The sequence below is a fragment of the Mytilus trossulus genome, chromosome 7 (genome assembly GCF_036588685.1).
Source record: "Mytilus trossulus isolate FHL-02 chromosome 7, PNRI_Mtr1.1.1.hap1, whole genome shotgun sequence".
Lineage (NCBI taxonomy): Eukaryota > Metazoa > Mollusca > Bivalvia > Mytilida > Mytilidae > Mytilus > Mytilus trossulus.
The window spans coordinates 18219015-18240002 of NC_086379.1; the positions used below are offsets into that span (position 1 = coordinate 18219015).

Sequence of the window (20988 nt, forward strand, 5' to 3'; positions counted from 1 at the left end):
AAATTGCCCACTTGCAGGGGAACACGAAACTGCATTGAAAATGAAAAAAATAAAGAATAGAAAGAGAAAAAGATAGGCTAACAGTTTAAGAATAAAGAATAGTGGGCCTCTATAATATATAGAATAGAGAATAACATGCAAAATTTGTATAGAATACAGAAAACTATGGCGTAAATAATTTTAAGAATTATAGAACACCCACCTCCCTCCTTTTCTAGACCCTCTTTTATCATATATATATTACTTTTGATCCTTCTTGGAACGCTCGGTTATTTTTTTAATTTGATCTATTTGAATCGTCTTTGAATTCTCATAGCATATGATGTGTGTCATCATTTTTTTTTTACTGAAAAATTGTAATAGTGGTCAGGGGCATCCCAATATTTATCTTAGTTGTTGAAAATAGCAACTGCAGTTTTTCAAGCGAATAACTTGTCATAACAAACTAGACCCTAATAAGTTGATGCATCACAGGAAAGCAGTATTTTACTGCCCCCCCCCCCTTCCCAAAAAAAAAAACGAAAAAAGAAAAACATCCCCCACACACACAAAATTACAATAAAAAAAACCGCTATTCTAGTACAAATGTATCTGGACAATGACATGCGATCCCCAATGCTAATTAATACGGGTCCAGTACTAGTCCATAACTTGTGTGCATTGTTAAATAAGGCCGTTAGTTTTCTCTTTTGAATTGTTTTACATTGTCTTATCGGGGCCTTTTATAGCTGAGGCTATGCGGTATGGGCTTTGCTCATTGTTGAAGGTCGTACGGTGAACTACAGTTGTTAGTGTTTGTGTCATTTTGGTCTTTTGTGGATAGTTGTCTCATTGGCAATCATACCACATCTTCTTTTTTATATTTAAATTGAAGTCCAACCTAAATAGGTATTACAACATCGTTAACGGAGAAGTTGTATGTAAAAAAAAGATGTTGTATGATAGCCAATGGGACGAATACTTCTTATCCACCAGGTACCAAAGCATGATGCGAGTTAAAGATTGTAATATCAGAAATTTGCACCTGTCCTAAGTCAGGAATCTGATGTACAGTAGTTGTCCTTTGTTTATGTAATATATACGTGTTTCTCGTTTCTCGTTTTTTTTTATATAGATTAGACCGTTGGTTTTCCCGTTTGAATGGTTTTACACTAGTAATTTTGGGGCCCTTTATAGCTTGTTGTTCGGTATGAGCCAAGGCTCCGTGTTGAAGGCCGTACTTTAACCTATAATGGTTTACTTTTTAAATTGTTATTTGGATGGAGAGTTGTCTCATTGGCACTCACACCACATCTTCCCATATCTACTTGATATATTCATAGACACAGAGGCTTGTCACTTTTTTGTTTATCTTTTTATTGGAAAATATTCTTTAATATTTCGACTTATTTAGAGTTTTAAACATTTATCAATGCGATTTGAATATAACGATAGTGCGTGTACTTTGCCCCTCTTTCCTTTTTCCCGCCTGTATGGAAAGCAAGTACAATGATACATGTTTCCGACTCCACTGTTAAAGTACAAATGATACATGTAGTTATTTTTCGACTTTGCGTACAATATTTTTAAGAAAGAAGTGCAAGATATTCCATTGTTCAAACACGAATCATATAACTGTCATTTCCTCTAAAACTATAAGTCTAGAATTCGTCTTGTTGTACAGGGTACAATTGCCTTTTATCTTTCAAAGAAATGTTTTCCATGTTTTTTTTTTATAAGATAGGTCTGTGTACCTTCTGTTTGAGTAAGTTGCATGTACTTGTATTGTGACTGTCATTTGCTTTTTTGTGTTGTGTGTATATAGTATATGTTGTGTAGACCCGTAAGTTTTTGAGATGCTGATCCAAGACTAAAAAATGTTTTTATAACTTTTCTTTTTGTTTGAAATTTGCCAGAGAGAGTCAAAAGATTGAAGAGTAATTGTATAATATGTATTTGTCGTTTAAAAATCTTCTTGAATTATGTTAAAACAAAATGACTTTGTCACATCAATTCTTGTTATTTCAATTAAAAAAGTGTGCAAAGTATATGTTAAATGTAATTATTGCCAAAAAAATAAAAAATAAAAAAAATAAAAACATGAGAGACAAAATACAATTCCTGTCAAATTACACATGAAAGCTGTAAAATTTTAGGATAGAATAGGCGATAAATGAAATATCGAATGACGGATAGTTCGATAACTTATTTTAGTTTTGCGTATTTAAAAACAACACAATCAAATTACAACTGGAGCATTGTTTTCGGACAATGTATAATGTTATAAATCATACAGATATGATAATTGTTTGTGCCTTATATTGATGGATATTGATACTAGCGGTGATCTTTTATTGATCTTTTCGGACCAGATCTTACTGTAAAAGGTGATAATTGTCACATTTCACTGCTGATAAACCCCGTTGATCGGAGGAAGGGCGACATCTCGTCGATGGAATGATATTATCTATCGACTTTGTTTGATTTCATTGGTAAATTGTGTGTCAATTATGACACGTGATTCGCTGGTTCTTTGTTTGTAATGTTTAACGTTCATCCTCACACACAATACTGTTTTTGCAGAGAGAGCTTCATGTAGCACACGGAGTTCAACATCTCGTGACTGGACTTAACGGATAAGGAAAACAAATATTACAAAAGTGAAATATTCGTAAATAGATTTAAAGTTTGAGTAGTTGTCTTTGACTTTTTATAAAAACTTGATAAATCGATCGATAACCTTCCGAATGGTACCGATTTAAATTTGATACTGAGGCCGTATATCTAGTATTATTAAGGCTTAATATGTATATAGTATATATACTCTGCAGTAACATATATAGTACATATTGTAGTATCATATGTCTCTTTAAAAAAAAAATATAAGTTTTATAAACAGAGTGAATTATGACTCGTGCGATTCCAGAAGTTTCAAAGCGATACTCGAAGGAAACGATCGTTTTATGCGAATGAACCATCCTAATTAACTTACCGAGTTACAAGATTTTGATGGTTAAGAAATTTACGCAGTACATCAAACAGAGCTCGAGAAGAGATCAAGAACCGATCATGTAGATCCGACTTTTTTTTTATCATTATTAAAACGAAATTATTAAAATACATGTATAATAAATGATATTACCAATATGCCAAAATCAATCCCAAATCAGCTATATTTGTCATATCATAGCTTGACTAGTAAAGCTATGGCAATATTTGTCAATGAAATCTGCATCTTTCAAATATATCAGCAAATTAAAAGCAAATATATCTATTTACCATACATTTCTAGCTGTCTGAAATATCTTTTTTTATCATTTCTTTGCATATGAATTCAAAGTAGCATGCGCCCAATATATTTACACATACATTTCTAGCTGTCTGAAATATCTTTCTTCATCATTTATTTGCATATGTATTCAAAGTTTCATATGCCCAATATATTTACACATGTCATTGATATTATCATTTGACCACATTTCTCAGTTCAACAAATTGTCTGCAAATCTATGTATTTACCATAAATTTCGGAATATGTTCAAAGGCTTTTGATATGTTATGATTTGACATACATTTCAGTTGACAATAAAGACTAACAAAATTATTTCTTTACAATACATTTGACAGGTCTCTGCAGATTAAAGGAACTGATGCTTTACACCCCTCTATAAAGTTCTCGTTTTGAATTGGTTTACATACCAGGAAAATGTAAATGCACCTTACACTTTATAACCCCATTAAAATCATTTGAAAGATGATACTTTGCTACCTGGACAAAGAAACACATTCGCGGATAAATTTACATCATAGAAATATACATGACAAAGATTTCCATTTGCAGAGGTATACAAATACATAGGTTTGAAAAAGTTTTGCGACGGTCATAAATATATATAAATTCTAAACTTCAAAATGGTTTGATTAGGTGTTTATATATTTTATAAACCGCGGTCTCTCATAACCGCCCATAGGAGGGTATAGTACAAGAAATACTGATATTTACTGCATGTAAAGACAAGATAAACTAAATGCAGCGGTTTGTAAATATATGTAAATGTCGGTCTCTGAAAACATTTACATAACATTTGCGTACCTCTTCAAATCCGGGATTTCGTGTAGTGCAGTGTAAACAGCACTAATTAATCGTGACAGTTCTTTAGAATTCATTCAGATCCTAACACATATAATATCAAAATTAGCCTTTTAACATAGACACTGTCATGATGTATGACGAAGAAGGTAAAAGGTTGCACCAACAAATCAATGATGAATTAAAGAGAGTCACCTGTTCGCCTACATTCAGAAAACAGGTATATATATTGGTCAGTAGATGCAATTACTTCATATAGAGTACTTCATCCATTACTGAATCAAAGGTAAGTCTGTTTTTATTGTATCATTTATTCTTTTTTTCAACTTGTTTCCTACAAGTATGTATGATTTTGGCACGTAACAAATACCATTCCCTAACAATATGTTTTTTAATTATTTAAAAAAAAAAAATTTAATTGTATTTTTAAATTGTCTTTTTTAATTTTTAAAAATATTTAGAGATTGGAATCTTTAAAATATCTCCGAAATTCCCTCTTAAAATCTATTATTTACTGTTAACTCTTCATCGCTTTTTTTTTTTTTTTTTTCTAATTGTATTTTTATATTTAAAAAAAATATATAGAGATTAGCACTAAAGGTCATTCGATTGAAAGTTGAAATATCATAAGAGGCAAAATTAAATGCAACAGTTGTTTATCAATTTTCTTATCTGATTCCGAACATACAAACCAAAGTTAAAAAAACAACAAATCTAAGGTAATTGCATTAACTCTAAAAGGAGACCGGGTGCATCGACAGGGGTAGTGTCTCATGTTATGCATATTTTACTCGCCACGACAATCCACACTCAGTCAAAATGTCTCAATATGAATAGTACATAATCGGTAAATTAACAGATCATAAAATGTTTTGGCGAGAAATAAAGACGTTCGGAAGAAGGATGACCATTGTAGCAATTTCAAAAGGTTAATTGAGCGAAATATGTTTAATAATTGATGTGTATGGGTTTGTATTTATATGGTTCTGTTTCATATATATATCTTTATTCTCATAAACCAAAGTACAATGGTACAGAGACATATACAAATAAATTAACATAGTATAAATTTTAAATACAAATGTAAAATAGAGACATAAAGTGATTACCCAGGAGATTCTAGGCATTTAATAATAATTCTTATAAACTTGCACAGATTGTTTAGTTCAGACGGGTTGCTACTATTCATTAGACTTTGAAATTTTAAAATATTTGGTCTGTTTATAAAATGATGCTTTAGTAGCTGTTGTCTACTATCGTTTATTGTCGAGCATTTTAAAATATAATGGAACTCGTCGCCAATGTCACCGGAATTGCACAAAGTACAAATACGATTTTCTCTTTGAATGTTTTTCCATCTACCAATTTCGATAGGAATTTTTGTGTTCAGCGTTCTAAATCTACAAAAAGAAGCAATATTTTTGTCATCTAAAATATCAAAGTAGGTTTCGAAATTTATACTATTTTTGAATAATTTATAATTTAGAGCTTTTGGAGAATTCTGTACAGTAGCATACCATGTCTGTCTGAACTGGTCAGTTAATCTTAATTTAACAGTATCATACAACCAGTTTTTACTTATAAAATATTTAGAGTTCCATATATTTGATAGTCCACAGTTATCAAGCACAGATTTTACATTCTTACACCAAGCTATATTTCCATTATAACTACCAGTAGCAAGATTGTATAGAATTACAGGAAGTTTCTTATTTTCCCCAGTTACAAGCTTTTCCCAATAATTTATAGTACGTAATTTAATAAAAATATCAAGTGGGAATCGGCCAAGTTCCCCATATATCATATAATCAGGCGTGGATTTTTTAAGATTAAGCAGTAATTTACAAAATTTTAGATGAACACGTTCTATAACAGAGGTGTTACCCATTCCCCAGACTTCACACCCGTATAATAATATAGGCTTAACTACTTTGTCAAATAATTCTAGTTGACATTTAATATTCAAATTATGTAATCTCCCCTTTTTTAGAATATCGTACATAGCCCTTGTTGCTTTATCAGCCTGTGCCTTTTTTGCTTTTGTGAAACTTCCTGTTCTAGAAAATAATACACCAAGATATGTAAATTCTTCAACAATATCTAACTCAATATCAGCATATTTAAAACTAACATTTTGTAGTGGTCTACCTTTAGAAAAAATTACTATTTTGCTTTTCGGAACATTGACTTTTAATTTCCATGTTTCACAATATTCCTTTAAAGCGTCTAATTGTTTTTGTAGATCTGCTTGTGTTTCTGACAAAAGTACAGTGTCGTCTGCGTACAATACAACAAACAGTTTTAAATACATACAAAGCTCGTTCTCTATTTGATCTGATAAAGATTTCAAACCATTTATATTTTTGTTCTGAAAAAAGCTTTCTAAATCATTTAAATAAATAGAAAAAAGTATGGGAGATAAATTTTCTCCCTGTCTTACACCTACATTACATGGAAAGTAGTCTGAATATTCCCCATCACTAAAAATTCGTGATTTCACATTTTTATACATATTAAATATAGTGTTATACATCTTCCCATTCACTGTATGTAAAATGAGTTTTGACCAAAGACCAGATCTCCAAACTGTATCGAAAGCTTTAGCAAAATCAATAAAAGCACAAAAAAGTTTTTTCTTTTTTTGTCTCAGTAATTCAAATAAAATATGCAGAGTAAATATACTGTCTATAGTGGAATATCCCTTTCTGAAACCAAACTGGTTTTCATTTAACAACATATATTCTTCCAAAAAGTTACTCAGTCTTAAATTCAAAATTGACGTAAAAAGTTTACCCATACAGCTTAATATAGTTATTGGTCTGTAGTTTTGGGGATCTGACTGGTCACCTTTGTTTTTATAAAAAGGTATAACATTACCAACAAGCCAAAGTTCAGGCACTTTTCCAGTATCAAATACAATATTAAACAGTTTTACATAGATTGGCATAAAAATCTGAGTGGTGCTCTTAATATATTCATTAGTGACGAAGTCATCGCCACAAGCTTTGCCATTCTTGAGATTTTTGATGCATTTAAAAATTTCATTTTCCGTAATAGAACTGTTTAATAACAAATTAAGTTCGTTATTTTCATCTATAATAGTTTCTTCACCAGCGTCAGGATCTGACGAATTTAAATTTTTGAAAAATTCAAAAAGTACATCAACAGGAATATTATTCTTTTTCTTTTCTTTATACGAGTTTAATATCTTCCAAAATTCTTTAGAATTACTATTTCTTAAATTATTCATCTTTTTTCTCATGGCTTTTTTATGCTTATTAATAGAAATGTTCATTTGCCTCTTATATTCACGTTCTGTATGCTTCATCTCTTCTCTTTTTAAACATGTTTTATTGTATTTATATCTTCTTTTTGAAATTCGAAAGCACCGCCTTTTTTCCCAACATATTTGGTCAAACCAAGGTTTAATAACTTTTTTTCGACATTTGTTTTCATGTCGTTTATAAGTGAAAGATCCAAACACCTTTTCGGCTGAATCCAGCATTAAACCATTTACAGATTCAACTATTTTGTTAATATTTTCTTGAGCCAGTATACTGGTATTCAACATAGTTAAATCATTATTTAATTGATCGATTTTATTTCTATCGATATTTCTCAAAAATTCGGCTTCTTTTTCACAATCCCATTTTTTGAAGCCTTTTCTTTCATGACATGCCAAATCGTTTATTAAAATGTCATCGCATTCGACGATGTTATCAATCGAGTTGAAGACTAGTTTACAGTTCAGAGGCGAATGAACATCGGAAAAAAGAGCAGAAAAATCAAGTACAGACATATTAACAACACATGATAACATATTATATGTACAAATAAAATAGTCAACCACACTAGACTGGCGACAAGTAAATAAGCCTTCTTTATCGCCATCAGCCCTTCCGTTTAAAATAAACAGATTGTTATTTCTGCACATTTCTAAAAGTAGATTTCCAAAATGGTTTTTTGTCTTGTCGCAACTATTTCTAATACGTGACATATGAAACTTGTGTAAATTGTTTGAAAAATCAATATTAAAATTATCTGAAGTGTCATGATTGGTATTTGTTATTTCATAGAAGTCTAAATTTGCAGCAGTTCTGCTGTTAAAATCACCAGTAAGCAAAATAGACTCATGGTTAGCTGAAAATTTTAGAAATTCTTGTTCAAGTATATTTATTGAATCTGGTACCTTATAAGTAGAATTTTCGGGTGGTATGTACACTGTACCAATCATAACATCTTGTTCTGTTTTTAAATAATTGGCTGAAATTTTAACCCAAAATACTAAATTACTATCTGTTTCTATTGTTTGCACATAACTTTCTAATTCATTTTTATATCCAAATGCAATACCACCTGATTTGACTTTTGATTTAGTTTTTCTATTTTTCAATTTAAAAGTATAACCTGGTATATCAACATTGTCAAAATCATCAGTTTTTGTTTCTGTTAAGCAGATAAAGTCAAGAAGGTGGGTGCTAATAACAATCAAGATAACACACGATTGTTATTACTGTAGCTAGAAATTAAAAGAGTCCCGAAATATCGCAAAATACTGTATATGAACATATTATTTTATAACCCTTATGTTTCGAAGCTTTTTTTTTTTACCTTCATAATGAATGTTTAAATTTAACATTTAAAATGCAGGGATGAATGAATACGTAAAATTCGGAACCTTTTTTTTTTATTTGCTAAATAATCACCGGTTATTTTAGGAAAGTATGTTAAAAATCATATCGCTACCGACGCACGGAATACTGAAGGTGGCACGGTAGTATTTCCTGGCCCATAAGGGATAATGATAGCCTTTTTAGAATGTTCACCACTTTCTAACACCGCAAAAAATTCTACATTCACAGTTAACTGAAGTACTTTCATTTTACTATTCAGAAATGAATTTGACAATGTATCATGACCGTTTACTTTTTTTGCTATTTTTAAAAACCTAAGGCCACTAGTACTTTTAGGTCTTTTATGGTGCAGTGAATACAAAAAAAAAATCTCAAAAATTCATTTTCATCTGTATGTAAAATTATTTCATATTTTTCTACACCTGATTCATCCCTCAGTTTGGGAAAGTATGTTCAGTTGATACTGTATTTTTTGTCCAATCACACTGTTTAGATACATTTACCTAAGTAGGGTACACAAAAGAGCAACCTAAATTCTGGAATGCAAATACTACCGTGCCACCTGAAGATACCATCGTGGACTTTCAGTCCACTATTAGTGGTATCAACCCAATTCTATTAAAAAAATAATAGATTTACCTTAATTTGATAAGCTCAAACATGTACAATTGAAATCAATGGATGTATAAATACATAGCAACGTTAGGAGGAATATGACCTAATGGAAACAAAAGATATTATCCATCTTCTTTTAATGTCAACTTTGCTAGACGGAGTTGGAACCTTAAATTCTTAATACTTCATTAGGTTATAACCGCGAATTTTAATGTTTTGAATAGATTAAATAAATATATAAATTCAGGTCTTGGAAATACATCTGGAAAAAACATAATAATATATTATTTTTGTGATGCAATTAGTTTAAATTACTCCTATTTTCAACTCTCCTCTCCCCCTAGTATGCTCTAATTTTTAGATTAGCTATTTCAAATTTTTATTATAATGATGTTTGTCTTTGAAGCTTCTGTATGTTGTTTTATTTCAGCGTTAACGCAGTATTCTATTGAACAACGAACTATGTATTAAAAAAAAACCCAACATTATGGTTTTTGACCAACAATACTAAAATTAAAAAAAACACTATTTGTTTTTGATAAACATATTTGGTATCCTAAATATAAAACATGTCGATTAACGGTATGAGTTTAAAAGCGTACAGCAAATGTCAATGCACCAGTTATTCACAATGAAAAAAATAAATTAGATGCATCTAGGGACCAACCTACTTGTCCTCAATAGCAGACAAATGTCTTTTGGCATAAATTCCATGCGTCCGAAGCGCTTTTCCGGAATATAACTTTATCAGGAAAGCTCGACATAGTGTCAAAAAGAAAACTTTTTTGAATTTCATGCGTCGGAAGCGTTTTTCTGGAATAACTTTAACCAGGAACGCTCAATGGCTAAAATTTAAAATTTAAAATTGTTTAAGAACTGATTGAGTTGAAGAGATATACAACAACAATTCACCTAAAACAATAAAATCTAACTAGGGTCAACTTTGCATGATGGAGTTAAAATATTAGTTTCTTAATATTTTCTAAATTTATAAACAGACAATTAGTACTGGCGTTCTAAATTATAACCTAATGATAACTTTGATAACTTTTAGAAAGGTTTGTTATAAATCATGTCAGTACCGAAGTACTGGCTACTGGGCACTTTTAAGGTGGTATGGGAGTATAAACAAAAGAATAGGAATTGTTTCAAACATTGCCAAAATGTATTATGTATTATGATATGTTAAGAATAATAAATATAGGTCCCCGAGTTGTTTTCAAGCTACAGGTTGTAAAATAATGACACTTGGATTATACAGAGAAAAGGAATCTTAATGTGAACAGATGGTAAAGTAAATGATAAAATGTTGAGATAAAATATGAGAAGATAGTTCTTATAAAATGCTTTCAGAATATCAAACGAAAATGGGTCACCTTCATTTTTTCCTGCTGTAACACGAAATAGAAATTTCCTGAAGATTCTATTGTAAATTAGACATTTTCTGAGTAACCTCCCCTTAATACGCAATGTTTCACAAACTTGAAATAAAGCAAAACTATTCTACTTCTGTAAAAAAATAATATTTTTAACTCAACATGTTCATTTAAATGAAAATTCTCATTAGTCAATTGCATTCCTGCGTCGAATAAACTTATTTACAATTCTAGACCTATTGTATTGTGCTATTTTACAATCCAAGGTTAGTGGAGACATCAATACCGCGTTAAATAAATCTTATTTCTATTTAGAATAAATTAATAATAGAATAAATCAATGCACAATTACGCACAATTACCGGAAGGACAGTTGAAACCGAAAACATTACAATAATTAAAGCAGTTAATTTAAGTTGAAAGTATTTACGTGCAGTGAGAAATAAATATTTACAAGTAAGATGTACTTCCTTTGAAGCCTATTTTGCATCTATTATTGTAGATTAATTCCTTTACTAATATAAAAACATATTAATCGCAAAGTTTCACATAAATCCTACAAAACACCACTTGAGAGATGTTTTAACAATAAAAACAAATATTTAGATAATATATTCTCATAAACATAGATACTAGTTTTAATATATAAAATCAAGATTTGTAACTTTTAAGAATAAGTCTACTGAGCCAAAATGGTAAGATAGAAGTTAAGAGAATTATGAAAATGTGTAGGAACGGCGTCAATTAATGTGAAGTCGATATTTTGACATAGTTTGATATTGATGTTTTTCATTTTGTTTTTCTCATTTCAGGCCAAACCAATAGTGAGACCTTTACAAAGTAGGAAACAATGAATGTAAGTAAAAACAATTCAAGGGGTTAGAACATGATATGAATATACATTGTATGTGTTTCCCTTTCACACACCGTATCAAAAGATAATGAGCGACAGTTTATAATAAAGTTTCAGGAGTGCTACAGATAAAATAATGCAGGATCCCTCTCATAATCAATACGATATGACTCGAAATTCGTTAAAGTAATTTCTGGAAAATACAGTGTAAAGCATTCATTTCATAAATGGTCTTGCCTCAAATCTATATCTCAATTTTGGATACAAGTATTTTGATTTGCCCAAACTCCATATACGAGAATGCGCGACCTTGATAGATAAAAGTGAATATTTTTCGATATCTCTATGTCTAAATTATGAAACGTAACATCGGAAAAAAATATTTTTTAAGCGGATATATCTTTCCATACACCTTAGATACATTTGGTGAAAGATGTCAATTTGCATTAAAAGTCAAATTTTGTACCTTTTCCCTATTTAAAAAGTAGTATACCGGTATTCAAAAGTCATAAATCGATTGAGAGAAAACAAATTCAGGTTACAAACTAAATCCGAGGGAAACACACCAACCATAAGAGGAAAACAAAGGAACAACAGGAACACTGAAGTGCAAAAAAAATAAAAACCAACATACATAGAAACGAACTTACTATAACAACTGCCAATTCCTCACTTGGTACAGGACATTTTATGATTTTTTTTTTGGTTGAACCTGGTTTAATGGCATGCCAAACCCCTGCTTTATAGTTATGTTAAAATCAATCATATCGCTAAAATGACAACACTACGTGAAAGAAATACAGCACAAACACACGCTTGAACATTCATCACAGATAAACGCACAAACAAATAATATAATAGTCGACACAACATGCAAACCGGAAAACAACAACGAACATATTCCATCAACGACAAACACCACAGGATATATGTTATATTAACGTAGAAGTGGTGTAAGCTAATGAGATAGAAACTCAAAAACAAGGAATACAAAAGAGGTTACGTACAATCCTCATCATATAACAGTAGAATATCCAAAACAAAAAAAATTAAATCGTTGACATTAGTTGGAATTGGCTTTCCTTTGAGGTCACTTTTAATCACAAAGCTGTTCTAGTATTCAAGCATTTATACATCATAGACTTTCACAGTTTTTGGTTAGAGCGTACCTGATGAACTTACGAAGGTTCGATATTTTCCGGTGCTCTTCAGGATAGAACCATAAATACACTGTATCCGCATTTCACGCGTAGAAGGCACTACTTCACGTTTTTGTACAAAATATGTACTTAAAACTGAAATAACAACAATTAAATTTGTCCGACAATAACCTTCATCGTTTGCCCTTTATATATATAAATTTACAGATCTAACGCTAATGTGTTTCAGCCTTGTATCACCATCACTTGTGATCCGATGGATAAAATCTGTTGTAGAGTCATCAGTGGTTCAGACGTACTTATAATATGATTATTTCTGTGACTGCATCTTACATTAATTTGAAGGATCCTTTACAATAGATAATTCAGCTGATATGTAACAATTTCATCTTCATGCCTTATATATCATGTACTGTGTTACGACGCTAGATTTTTTTCGAAGTCGATGTTAATATAATGTTTATAGAATGTATACTCCGATCAATAGGAAAAGAAACAAATTTGAATAAAAAACTGGGCCTTTTAAAGATACAAAAGAGGGCAATAAAAACCATAAACCGAAAAATTGTAGACAACACAGGTACCACAAAGAAAAAATTACGAAAAGACAAAATTGAAAGAAATCTGAACACATAAAATTTTGCATCCATGAACACTTATACGGCATAGACTTAACTTACATTCTCCAAAAGGGCTAGCCATGCAATGTTAGCTCCACTTATGGCATCTTGATCTTTATTATCGATGAAAACTTGCAATCGTCGATGTAAAAAAAACATGGAAGGAGAACGGGGTCGCAGCTTAGACGAGTGAAACATATCCGTGATTATTAAAAAATGAAATAAATTTGATAATTAACTATTTTTGACGTAATAACTTACTTAAAATGAGCAAGCCCTATAAAGAAAATGCGAGTCCTGAAATAATGTATCGTCAAGGAAGCTATATCCCTTCTGTTGTATCTGAAATTAACGAATAATATCAGGATGAAAATAGTAGGTATAATTGTATATAGATATAGGAAGATGTGGTGTGAGTGCCAATGAGACAACTCTCCATCCAAACAACAATTCAAAAATTAAACCATTATAGGTTAACGTACGGCCTTCAACACGGAGCAATATGTGTTCGTATTCATTTGATTGATTGGTTGGTGTTCGCAACTTTCAGCACTATTAGCTGTTTCGAGGTGGTCAGTTTTTTATTGGTGGAGGAGGCTGGAGAACCGGGAGAGAATCACCAACCTTCGGTAGGAAAAACTAACAATCCTAGTCAATCAGGATTTTAGTCGAGCTGCCAAGTGTGGGATTCAATTACAAATGAGCAGTTTATATAATAAACCAACTTATTCGTATATTCGTATCTTTGTAGGTAACAGTGACCATACAACCGGAGACAAAGGCTAATCATACAGTAACAGTTGTATTGACTGCATTAGCTGGACTTACAGTTTTAGTGGACATCAGTTATATAATAGTCTGTTTTAAGGCTCTGAAAAAAACATTCCACAATCTTATGATTTTAGCTATTTTATTTAGCGACAGTATTCTTGGGATATCATCAGCACTCTTTTCGTTGAGTTCTGTAATACAACACAAATTCATTGGATCCTGCCTAGTACAGATCTTTCTTTTTTCATTTGGTATTCAATTAAACTATTGTTTGGTATTCTTGCTGTGTTTACAGAGGTACTTTGTGGTGAAGTCATTTAACTTTGGAACGAATGCCAGATTTGATAGGAACAAATTTATACATATCGGGGTAGCTATCTTACTCTCGTTCATATTTGCATTACTTGGATTGATACTGACTCCAAAAGCTGAATATATGCAGGTGTGCACATCTCGTTTCGTATTTGGAGATAGTTATTATATATATGTACTTATTATCTATATGCCCATTACTGTGATTATTATTGTTTTATCGATAATGTCAACAATCACAGGCTTTCGTTTATGGAAAATATATTTCAAAAGAACAATTGTACCGATTCAAGGAATTAGAGAGGATGTTATCTTTTCTGATCGTATGCAGTCGTCTTGTTCGAAAACAAATCAATGTTCTAACATATCACATAGTAATGCTTTTGGCAACAAAATACAAGATGAAGATAAGGATACTGAAATATCGAATATAGAAATTAAAATTGTAACTTCAAACACCGAAGTCAATGGAGAAGGATCAGAGATTCGAAAACCATGCAAGATGAATTCCTGTCAGAGTTGCAATGTCTTGAGTTGCCCATACTGTCATAATAGCACGATGATGAACATTAAGAAACACTCTTACAGCTCAACTGATGATAATAAAATATCAGCAAATCAGGATAATAAAAACATGTTTCAAGTACGGAAAACAGTGCAAAGAAAATCAGAACGTTCAAGCTCAAAGAAAAATAATTTCCCACATATGGAGAATAGCAAGGAAATTGTTGATTTGAAACACTATAGAAATAGAAACCCATTTACTACATCCACTGACGAAGGTCGTTCATTTGATGCAAGTAGACGGCTGAAAAAGTCATGGGAGATCCGAGCATTTTTAACTACTATCATAGTTGCTTTTCAAACTATAATATTAACAGGACCTTTTGTAGCGTCGTTTTGGATAGAGGCGTTCTCAAATGCACCGTTAACATTACAGTTTCGACTTTTGCTCTTTATTCCATTCTTGATCAATTGCATATCCAACCCTTTTATATATGCATGGAGAATCCCCGAAATTCGACACGAGTTTAAGAAGCTCTTTAGAATAAATAATTGATTACACTGAAAGTAACAACACTCAATTTATTGCATGTAGTTTATAGAAGAATTATCATTTCGATATTGTTGCCATGTCAATATGCACATTTTCATGTACTAGATATCTTTACAAAATTTCAATTATATTGTATCATCTGTGTTCCTTCAATTTTTTGTTCTTAACATATAACAGTTTGTGTTGGTTAACCGTTACGGAATATCAACTTCACAGATTCCGACGGATATGTTCTTATTGTCGTCACCACAATTCCGTTGTCTTTTCCTCGAATGTGAAATTACTGAATAAGACTGAAAGCCGATTTTGTACTGACATGAACAACACGACGGGTACCACATGTGGAGTCTGATATGCATACCTTTCCGGTGTTATTTAATTTATTAGGGGAGAGAGGTCGAGTTTCTAAGTAGTTAGGTTTTTATGTTGTGTATTGTATACTGTTGTTTGTGTTTTGGTCGTTTTTCGTTTTTTGCCATTGCGTTTTCGATTTGTCATAGACTGACTTATGAGTTTGAAAATGCTTTGTACTAAAATTACACGCTGAGCCAGATTTTAACGCGCTAGTTGACGGGGTAAGATTCTGCAGGAAATCATGGCAGCCTACAGACACATTTTCTGATTCCGGGCCAACCAGTCTTTGCTTTTACTCCAAAATGATGCATGTTAAGCGTTGAAGCCACAAATCCAATTTTCAAGTTTTTGGTTTGACCTCACCAGGACACTAACCCCCTAGCTCTCACACTCGAGGAGAGTACGCTATTAGGAACCCATCGCGGCAGTAAAAAAAACTAGTTAAGAAAAAAGAACATAAATTTATTACTCCATTTTTATAAACAACACATATACAGGTTCATGTAAACCAATTTAAATCTTAATGAATCGAGAAATACTCACAGTTAATGGAATCAAGCCTTAAGCCTTCTTACAATTGACGGCTATATCTCTGAGTACATTTAACGCGACTATCAATTTACATTTTTACAGAATGTCCAGACAGAAAATAATACAAAAAACAATTAAAGGTCTTTTTAACTTATGAATAAACGATCTGATATCAGTTCTACGAATATAGCATACGCAATGATATATTAAAAACAGTAGAAAATGTATCAACGAAGCCTATAGAACTACAGAAAGTGTACAGGGACAATTTCCTAATTTGAGAGAAAACATTGTGCAGGTACAATAAAACATGTCCTCAGACAAATGAAGTATACATGCATATTTATTTAATATCTTGCTTGTTTTTGCTTAAAATGAATAATATAAAAATAAGGACATGTGGTATGATTGCCAATAAGACAACTATCCATATAAATCCCACGTCTGATATCAACCAGATAGCACTATTATATATATATAAAAATATATATGAATGTAAGATATATAAATCATTTTATTAATAGATAGTTTCCCAACAAAAACACATAAATGGGAACAAGAATCATGTCCATGATTGGTAGCAATAAAGTTGACTTTAATATTTACGACTGTTTGTAGTTTCATTTTCGAATGTCTGAGATAAATTCCATGGGATACTCGGTACGACACAGTTTTTGTCATAATCAGTACGGCGTGTCATCGATGGGATCGTGACGATCCATAGTTTATTTACATTGTTTTTGTAAAGGTAGGAACGCTCCAACGTTGATAAACAACGGTAACAATTCGGTACAGTCCTCTGGTTAATTCGAAGATATTTAATACTAGGTCCTCTTCTGAGTTTGTAAAACGTCACACATTGGTAAATAAAAAAATAAATCAAGCGGTTCACCCTACGTATCTAGAATCCTGCGGCTCTGGTTACTCCATCGGCGAAACGGCGACCTATATATTGATCATGTCCTAAAACTGTTTCAATAAAAGCGTTTCTATATGTTGACGTTCAGAAATGATTACTGGTTCTTTATCACTAAGGCTCTAGTCAGATTTAACGATATGTGTATTTTTTATATTGTGTATCGGAATCTCATGTTTAATGTTTTTGTTCATCTAATGATATAAATGTAATGTATCTCATAATTTTGCTCAGATTTAATAAATATTGTTCCCCCAGTTTCAGCAATCGACTTATTTTTTCGTCTTTTCAAAATCATTAAAACCAAAAGGGTTTGTCGATGGTTATGAACTGTATCTGTGCATTCATTTCACCTGGTATCAATAACGAAGAGTCTAATGTCCAGTTAAACTCCTATGATCACTTTAAATCTAGTTAACACATTTTTAAGTATTGGAATATATGATGTGTATGCTCTAGGAATGTTCGTATCACATTTTATTTTATTTTTCCAAACACAATGCTCTTTTATCATCCATAGAAAATAAGGCATATAATTCCTATATGCTATTACCATTACATGCTCCACAGCACCATGGGTTTAAAGACAAACATGTATTCATCTGTATTGGTTGCGTTGAAATTTTGGCTTGATCTGCTATAAAAATAATAAGTTCAAATAAAGAAAAACTCAATATTTTCAATAATTTATAATTAATTTAAGAATGATTGTAATCTATACACAAATTTTGAACTATCTAATTCCGTAGTTACTGAAATCTTTTGTCAGCAATAACTTAAATTGCAAATGTTTAATGTTTTCTTTAAAAATCTTGTTCTATAATCTATCAGTATTTGGATCTTACGTTTACGGTCCAGAACTTACAGTCCCACCATATGTGTACAGTCAGACCATTTAAGTATACTTGTACTGTCTGGTACCAGCTCGACCAAACCTGTGTTTTTATTTTCACTGCAATTAAACTTTTTGTATTAATCTATTAAAGATTTCAGTTATGTTGATCTGTACTGTACATTTGTTTCCAATAAACTTGACCAACTTCTTAAAATTGGGCAGACTGTATGCGTACAGTCCAAATACTTGTATGTTCTGGAACATAATCATGATTAACAAGCATTTGGCAGGATGTCATGCTAAAATCCTATTAATATTAGTACTAAATTTTGAGTATATACATGTAAATCCACAAGTTACTTACTGAAATTCATGGCGAACACTCAACAAAAACTTAAAGAGGATACAATTTAGAGGAAAGACTGGACAGATGAATGCACTAACACTATCAAAACAGAGCATAAAACTTACCGAAAAACAAGATGTTTTTGAGCAGGATAATTGAAAAGTTGTTTTTTTCTTTCTCTGCCGTCCATCATATAACCTTTGAATTCATTCATGCAAAATACATGAAATGTGAAAATCTGCAAAGGTAAGACCTTGAACCTCAGCTTATCCACATTTTGAATTTTGAACTGCATACTTGTCCTTTTCATCTTGCTGACAACCTAAACATAAAAAAAATATAAACACATAATTCTAGATTGACTTTGTGTTTTTATTTTTGTTAGTACAAACAATTTTCCCAACTTTAAAACGAAAACATCGTCACCAAAAAGGAGGTCATACTAACCTCCGAAATATTTAAACAAACCGAAATTATTACTTGATTAAGATCTTGTCGTAAATTAATGGCATATATACTCTTATTTTTGAAATCTTGATGTCTATTGCATACTTATATTCCTTTGTACAAGAGTATGCATATTTAGATGGACTCCATGGACTTTAATGTTAAACATGTTAAATAAGCATGATTAATTTTACAGTTTTTCAGCTCTATGTGTATATTTTGAGAGAATCATGCAATACTGTATATTCTGATATTCAGAACTTATTGTGAAGTTTTTATTAATACAACTGAAAGCTGTATCTCCTTTTCATTTCTGATACATATTTATGAGCTGAAGACCAGTGACGAAATTTTCTCACTGCATTGAAGACCAATTTCCCAGTTCGGCCGTTGTCTGCTCTTTGATTGGGTTGTTGTCTCTTTGTCAAATTCCCAGTTTCCACTTCCCATTTTATAACATGTATGCTGATTTTTTTTAAATTACAATATTTAATCATGCAATTTTGTCCATTATTGAAAAAAACGATAAGCAAAAATAAATGCACAAAAAATTTAACATTGTTATATATATGTAAAAGGCTTTTTTTTAAATTCAAAACAGTTGCCTACACTGTTAATTTCCTTGTTTGATTTCATATTTTTAAAGCCTTTATAGCTAGCTAGATGGTATGCCGGGGCGGATTCAGCCATTTTAAAAAGGGGGGTTCCCAACCCAAGACAAAGGGGATGGTCCTATATTCATTTGATTTGTTTTATTGTCTCATACAAGAATATATATGGTTTGAGGGTAGGGATCAGGGTTCCGGATTTTTTTTACCTAACCACTGGGGATCTCAACCATTTAAAAGATTCTCAAATATGTGGGGGTGGGTGACCCCCATGGACTCTCACTTTATTTCATTTGATTTGTTTTATTGTTCTATACAAGAATATATATATATGGTTTAGGGGGGGGGGATCTTGACCTTTTACAAGTTTTCAAACTAGAGGGGGTGGGACTTCCCTTTTATTTTATTTCATTAATTGTATTGTCCCCGACAAGAATATATTTGGTTTAGGGGTGGGGATCTGGATCGTTCACAAGATAATAGCACATTCTCAAATTGAACAGGGTGGGGTAACCCCCAACAACCTCCTTTTAATTTCATTTGATTTGTTTTATCGTCCCATTCAAGATTATATATGGTTTATGGCTGGGGATCTGGACCGTTTACAAGATAATAGCATATTCTCAAATTGAAGGGGGTGGGGATTACCTCCCATGGACTCACCCTCCCTTCTTTCTTTCCCCCAAAATACCTTTTAATAGGCCCCAATGCACAGATAGTTTACATTATTTTCCCTTGATTTACACTTTAGAATATACACTATACAGGTGTAATTTCTTTTTAAAAAGATAATACAACTGAAGACCACAGTGGTGGATCCAGAATTTTTCATAAGTGGGGGCCCACCGCCTGCCTAAGAGGGGCCTGCTCCTACCATGCCTCAGTGATTCCATATATAATCAACCATTTTTTTTCCCAAACAGGGGGCCATGAACTCCTGATCCCCCCTTGTTTCCCTCATTTCAATCACCCTGATATAAATTTAATTGTATCACTTACAGTAGGAATGGTTTGAATTCCCCAATAATTCTTATATACCATTAATATCAACATATTTCATTTTTGATAAATGAAAGGCAAAAGTTTTCTATGGGTAGAAATGGATAGTGGGAATTAAGCTTTCAGATACACACCCACGGGGGGGTCTCTTCCTATATAAAGGTATATACATATGTGCCGCTGGAATGGGTCCCTTTTTTGATCCGTCAAATATATCAATGGGGTGCAATTTTACCGAGGAAATATATCAATAGGTAGTGTTTTTGATGTATAATAAGATTGTATATGCATATAGATACTATTTGAGCTGATAAATATATGAATGGGTTATGATTTCGCTGTGAAATATATGTATAGGTAGGGATTTCACAATTATTCAATATATGAATGGGGGGTGTTTTTAAAATCCCAGCTGCACACCTGTACCCAAAATCCCATGTTGAGACCCCCCCCCCCCCCCCCCCCCCCCCCCCCGTGTACACACC

General features: G+C 31.9%; 1 protein-coding gene across 2 annotated transcripts; it reads left to right on the plus strand.

Moving 5' to 3' along the window:
- Positions 1 to 4180: 4180 nt before the first annotated feature.
- Positions 4181 to 17281, plus strand: LOC134726874 (uncharacterized). Of its 2 annotated transcripts, none has more exons than XM_063591279.1 (3): positions 4181 to 4289; positions 11507 to 11550; positions 14079 to 17281. In XM_063591279.1, exons 2-3 carry the CDS (start codon positions 11545 to 11547, stop codon positions 15468 to 15470), a joined length of 1398 nt encoding a protein of 465 aa, XP_063447349.1. In that variant the 5' UTR covers positions 4181 to 4289; positions 11507 to 11544; the 3' UTR covers positions 15471 to 17281. The 2 variants fall into 2 exon arrangements, with proteins under 2 accessions (XP_063447349.1, XP_063447348.1); XM_063591278.1 differs by having other exon boundaries at positions 4200 to 4355.
- Positions 17282 to 20988: the final 3707 nt, after the last annotated feature.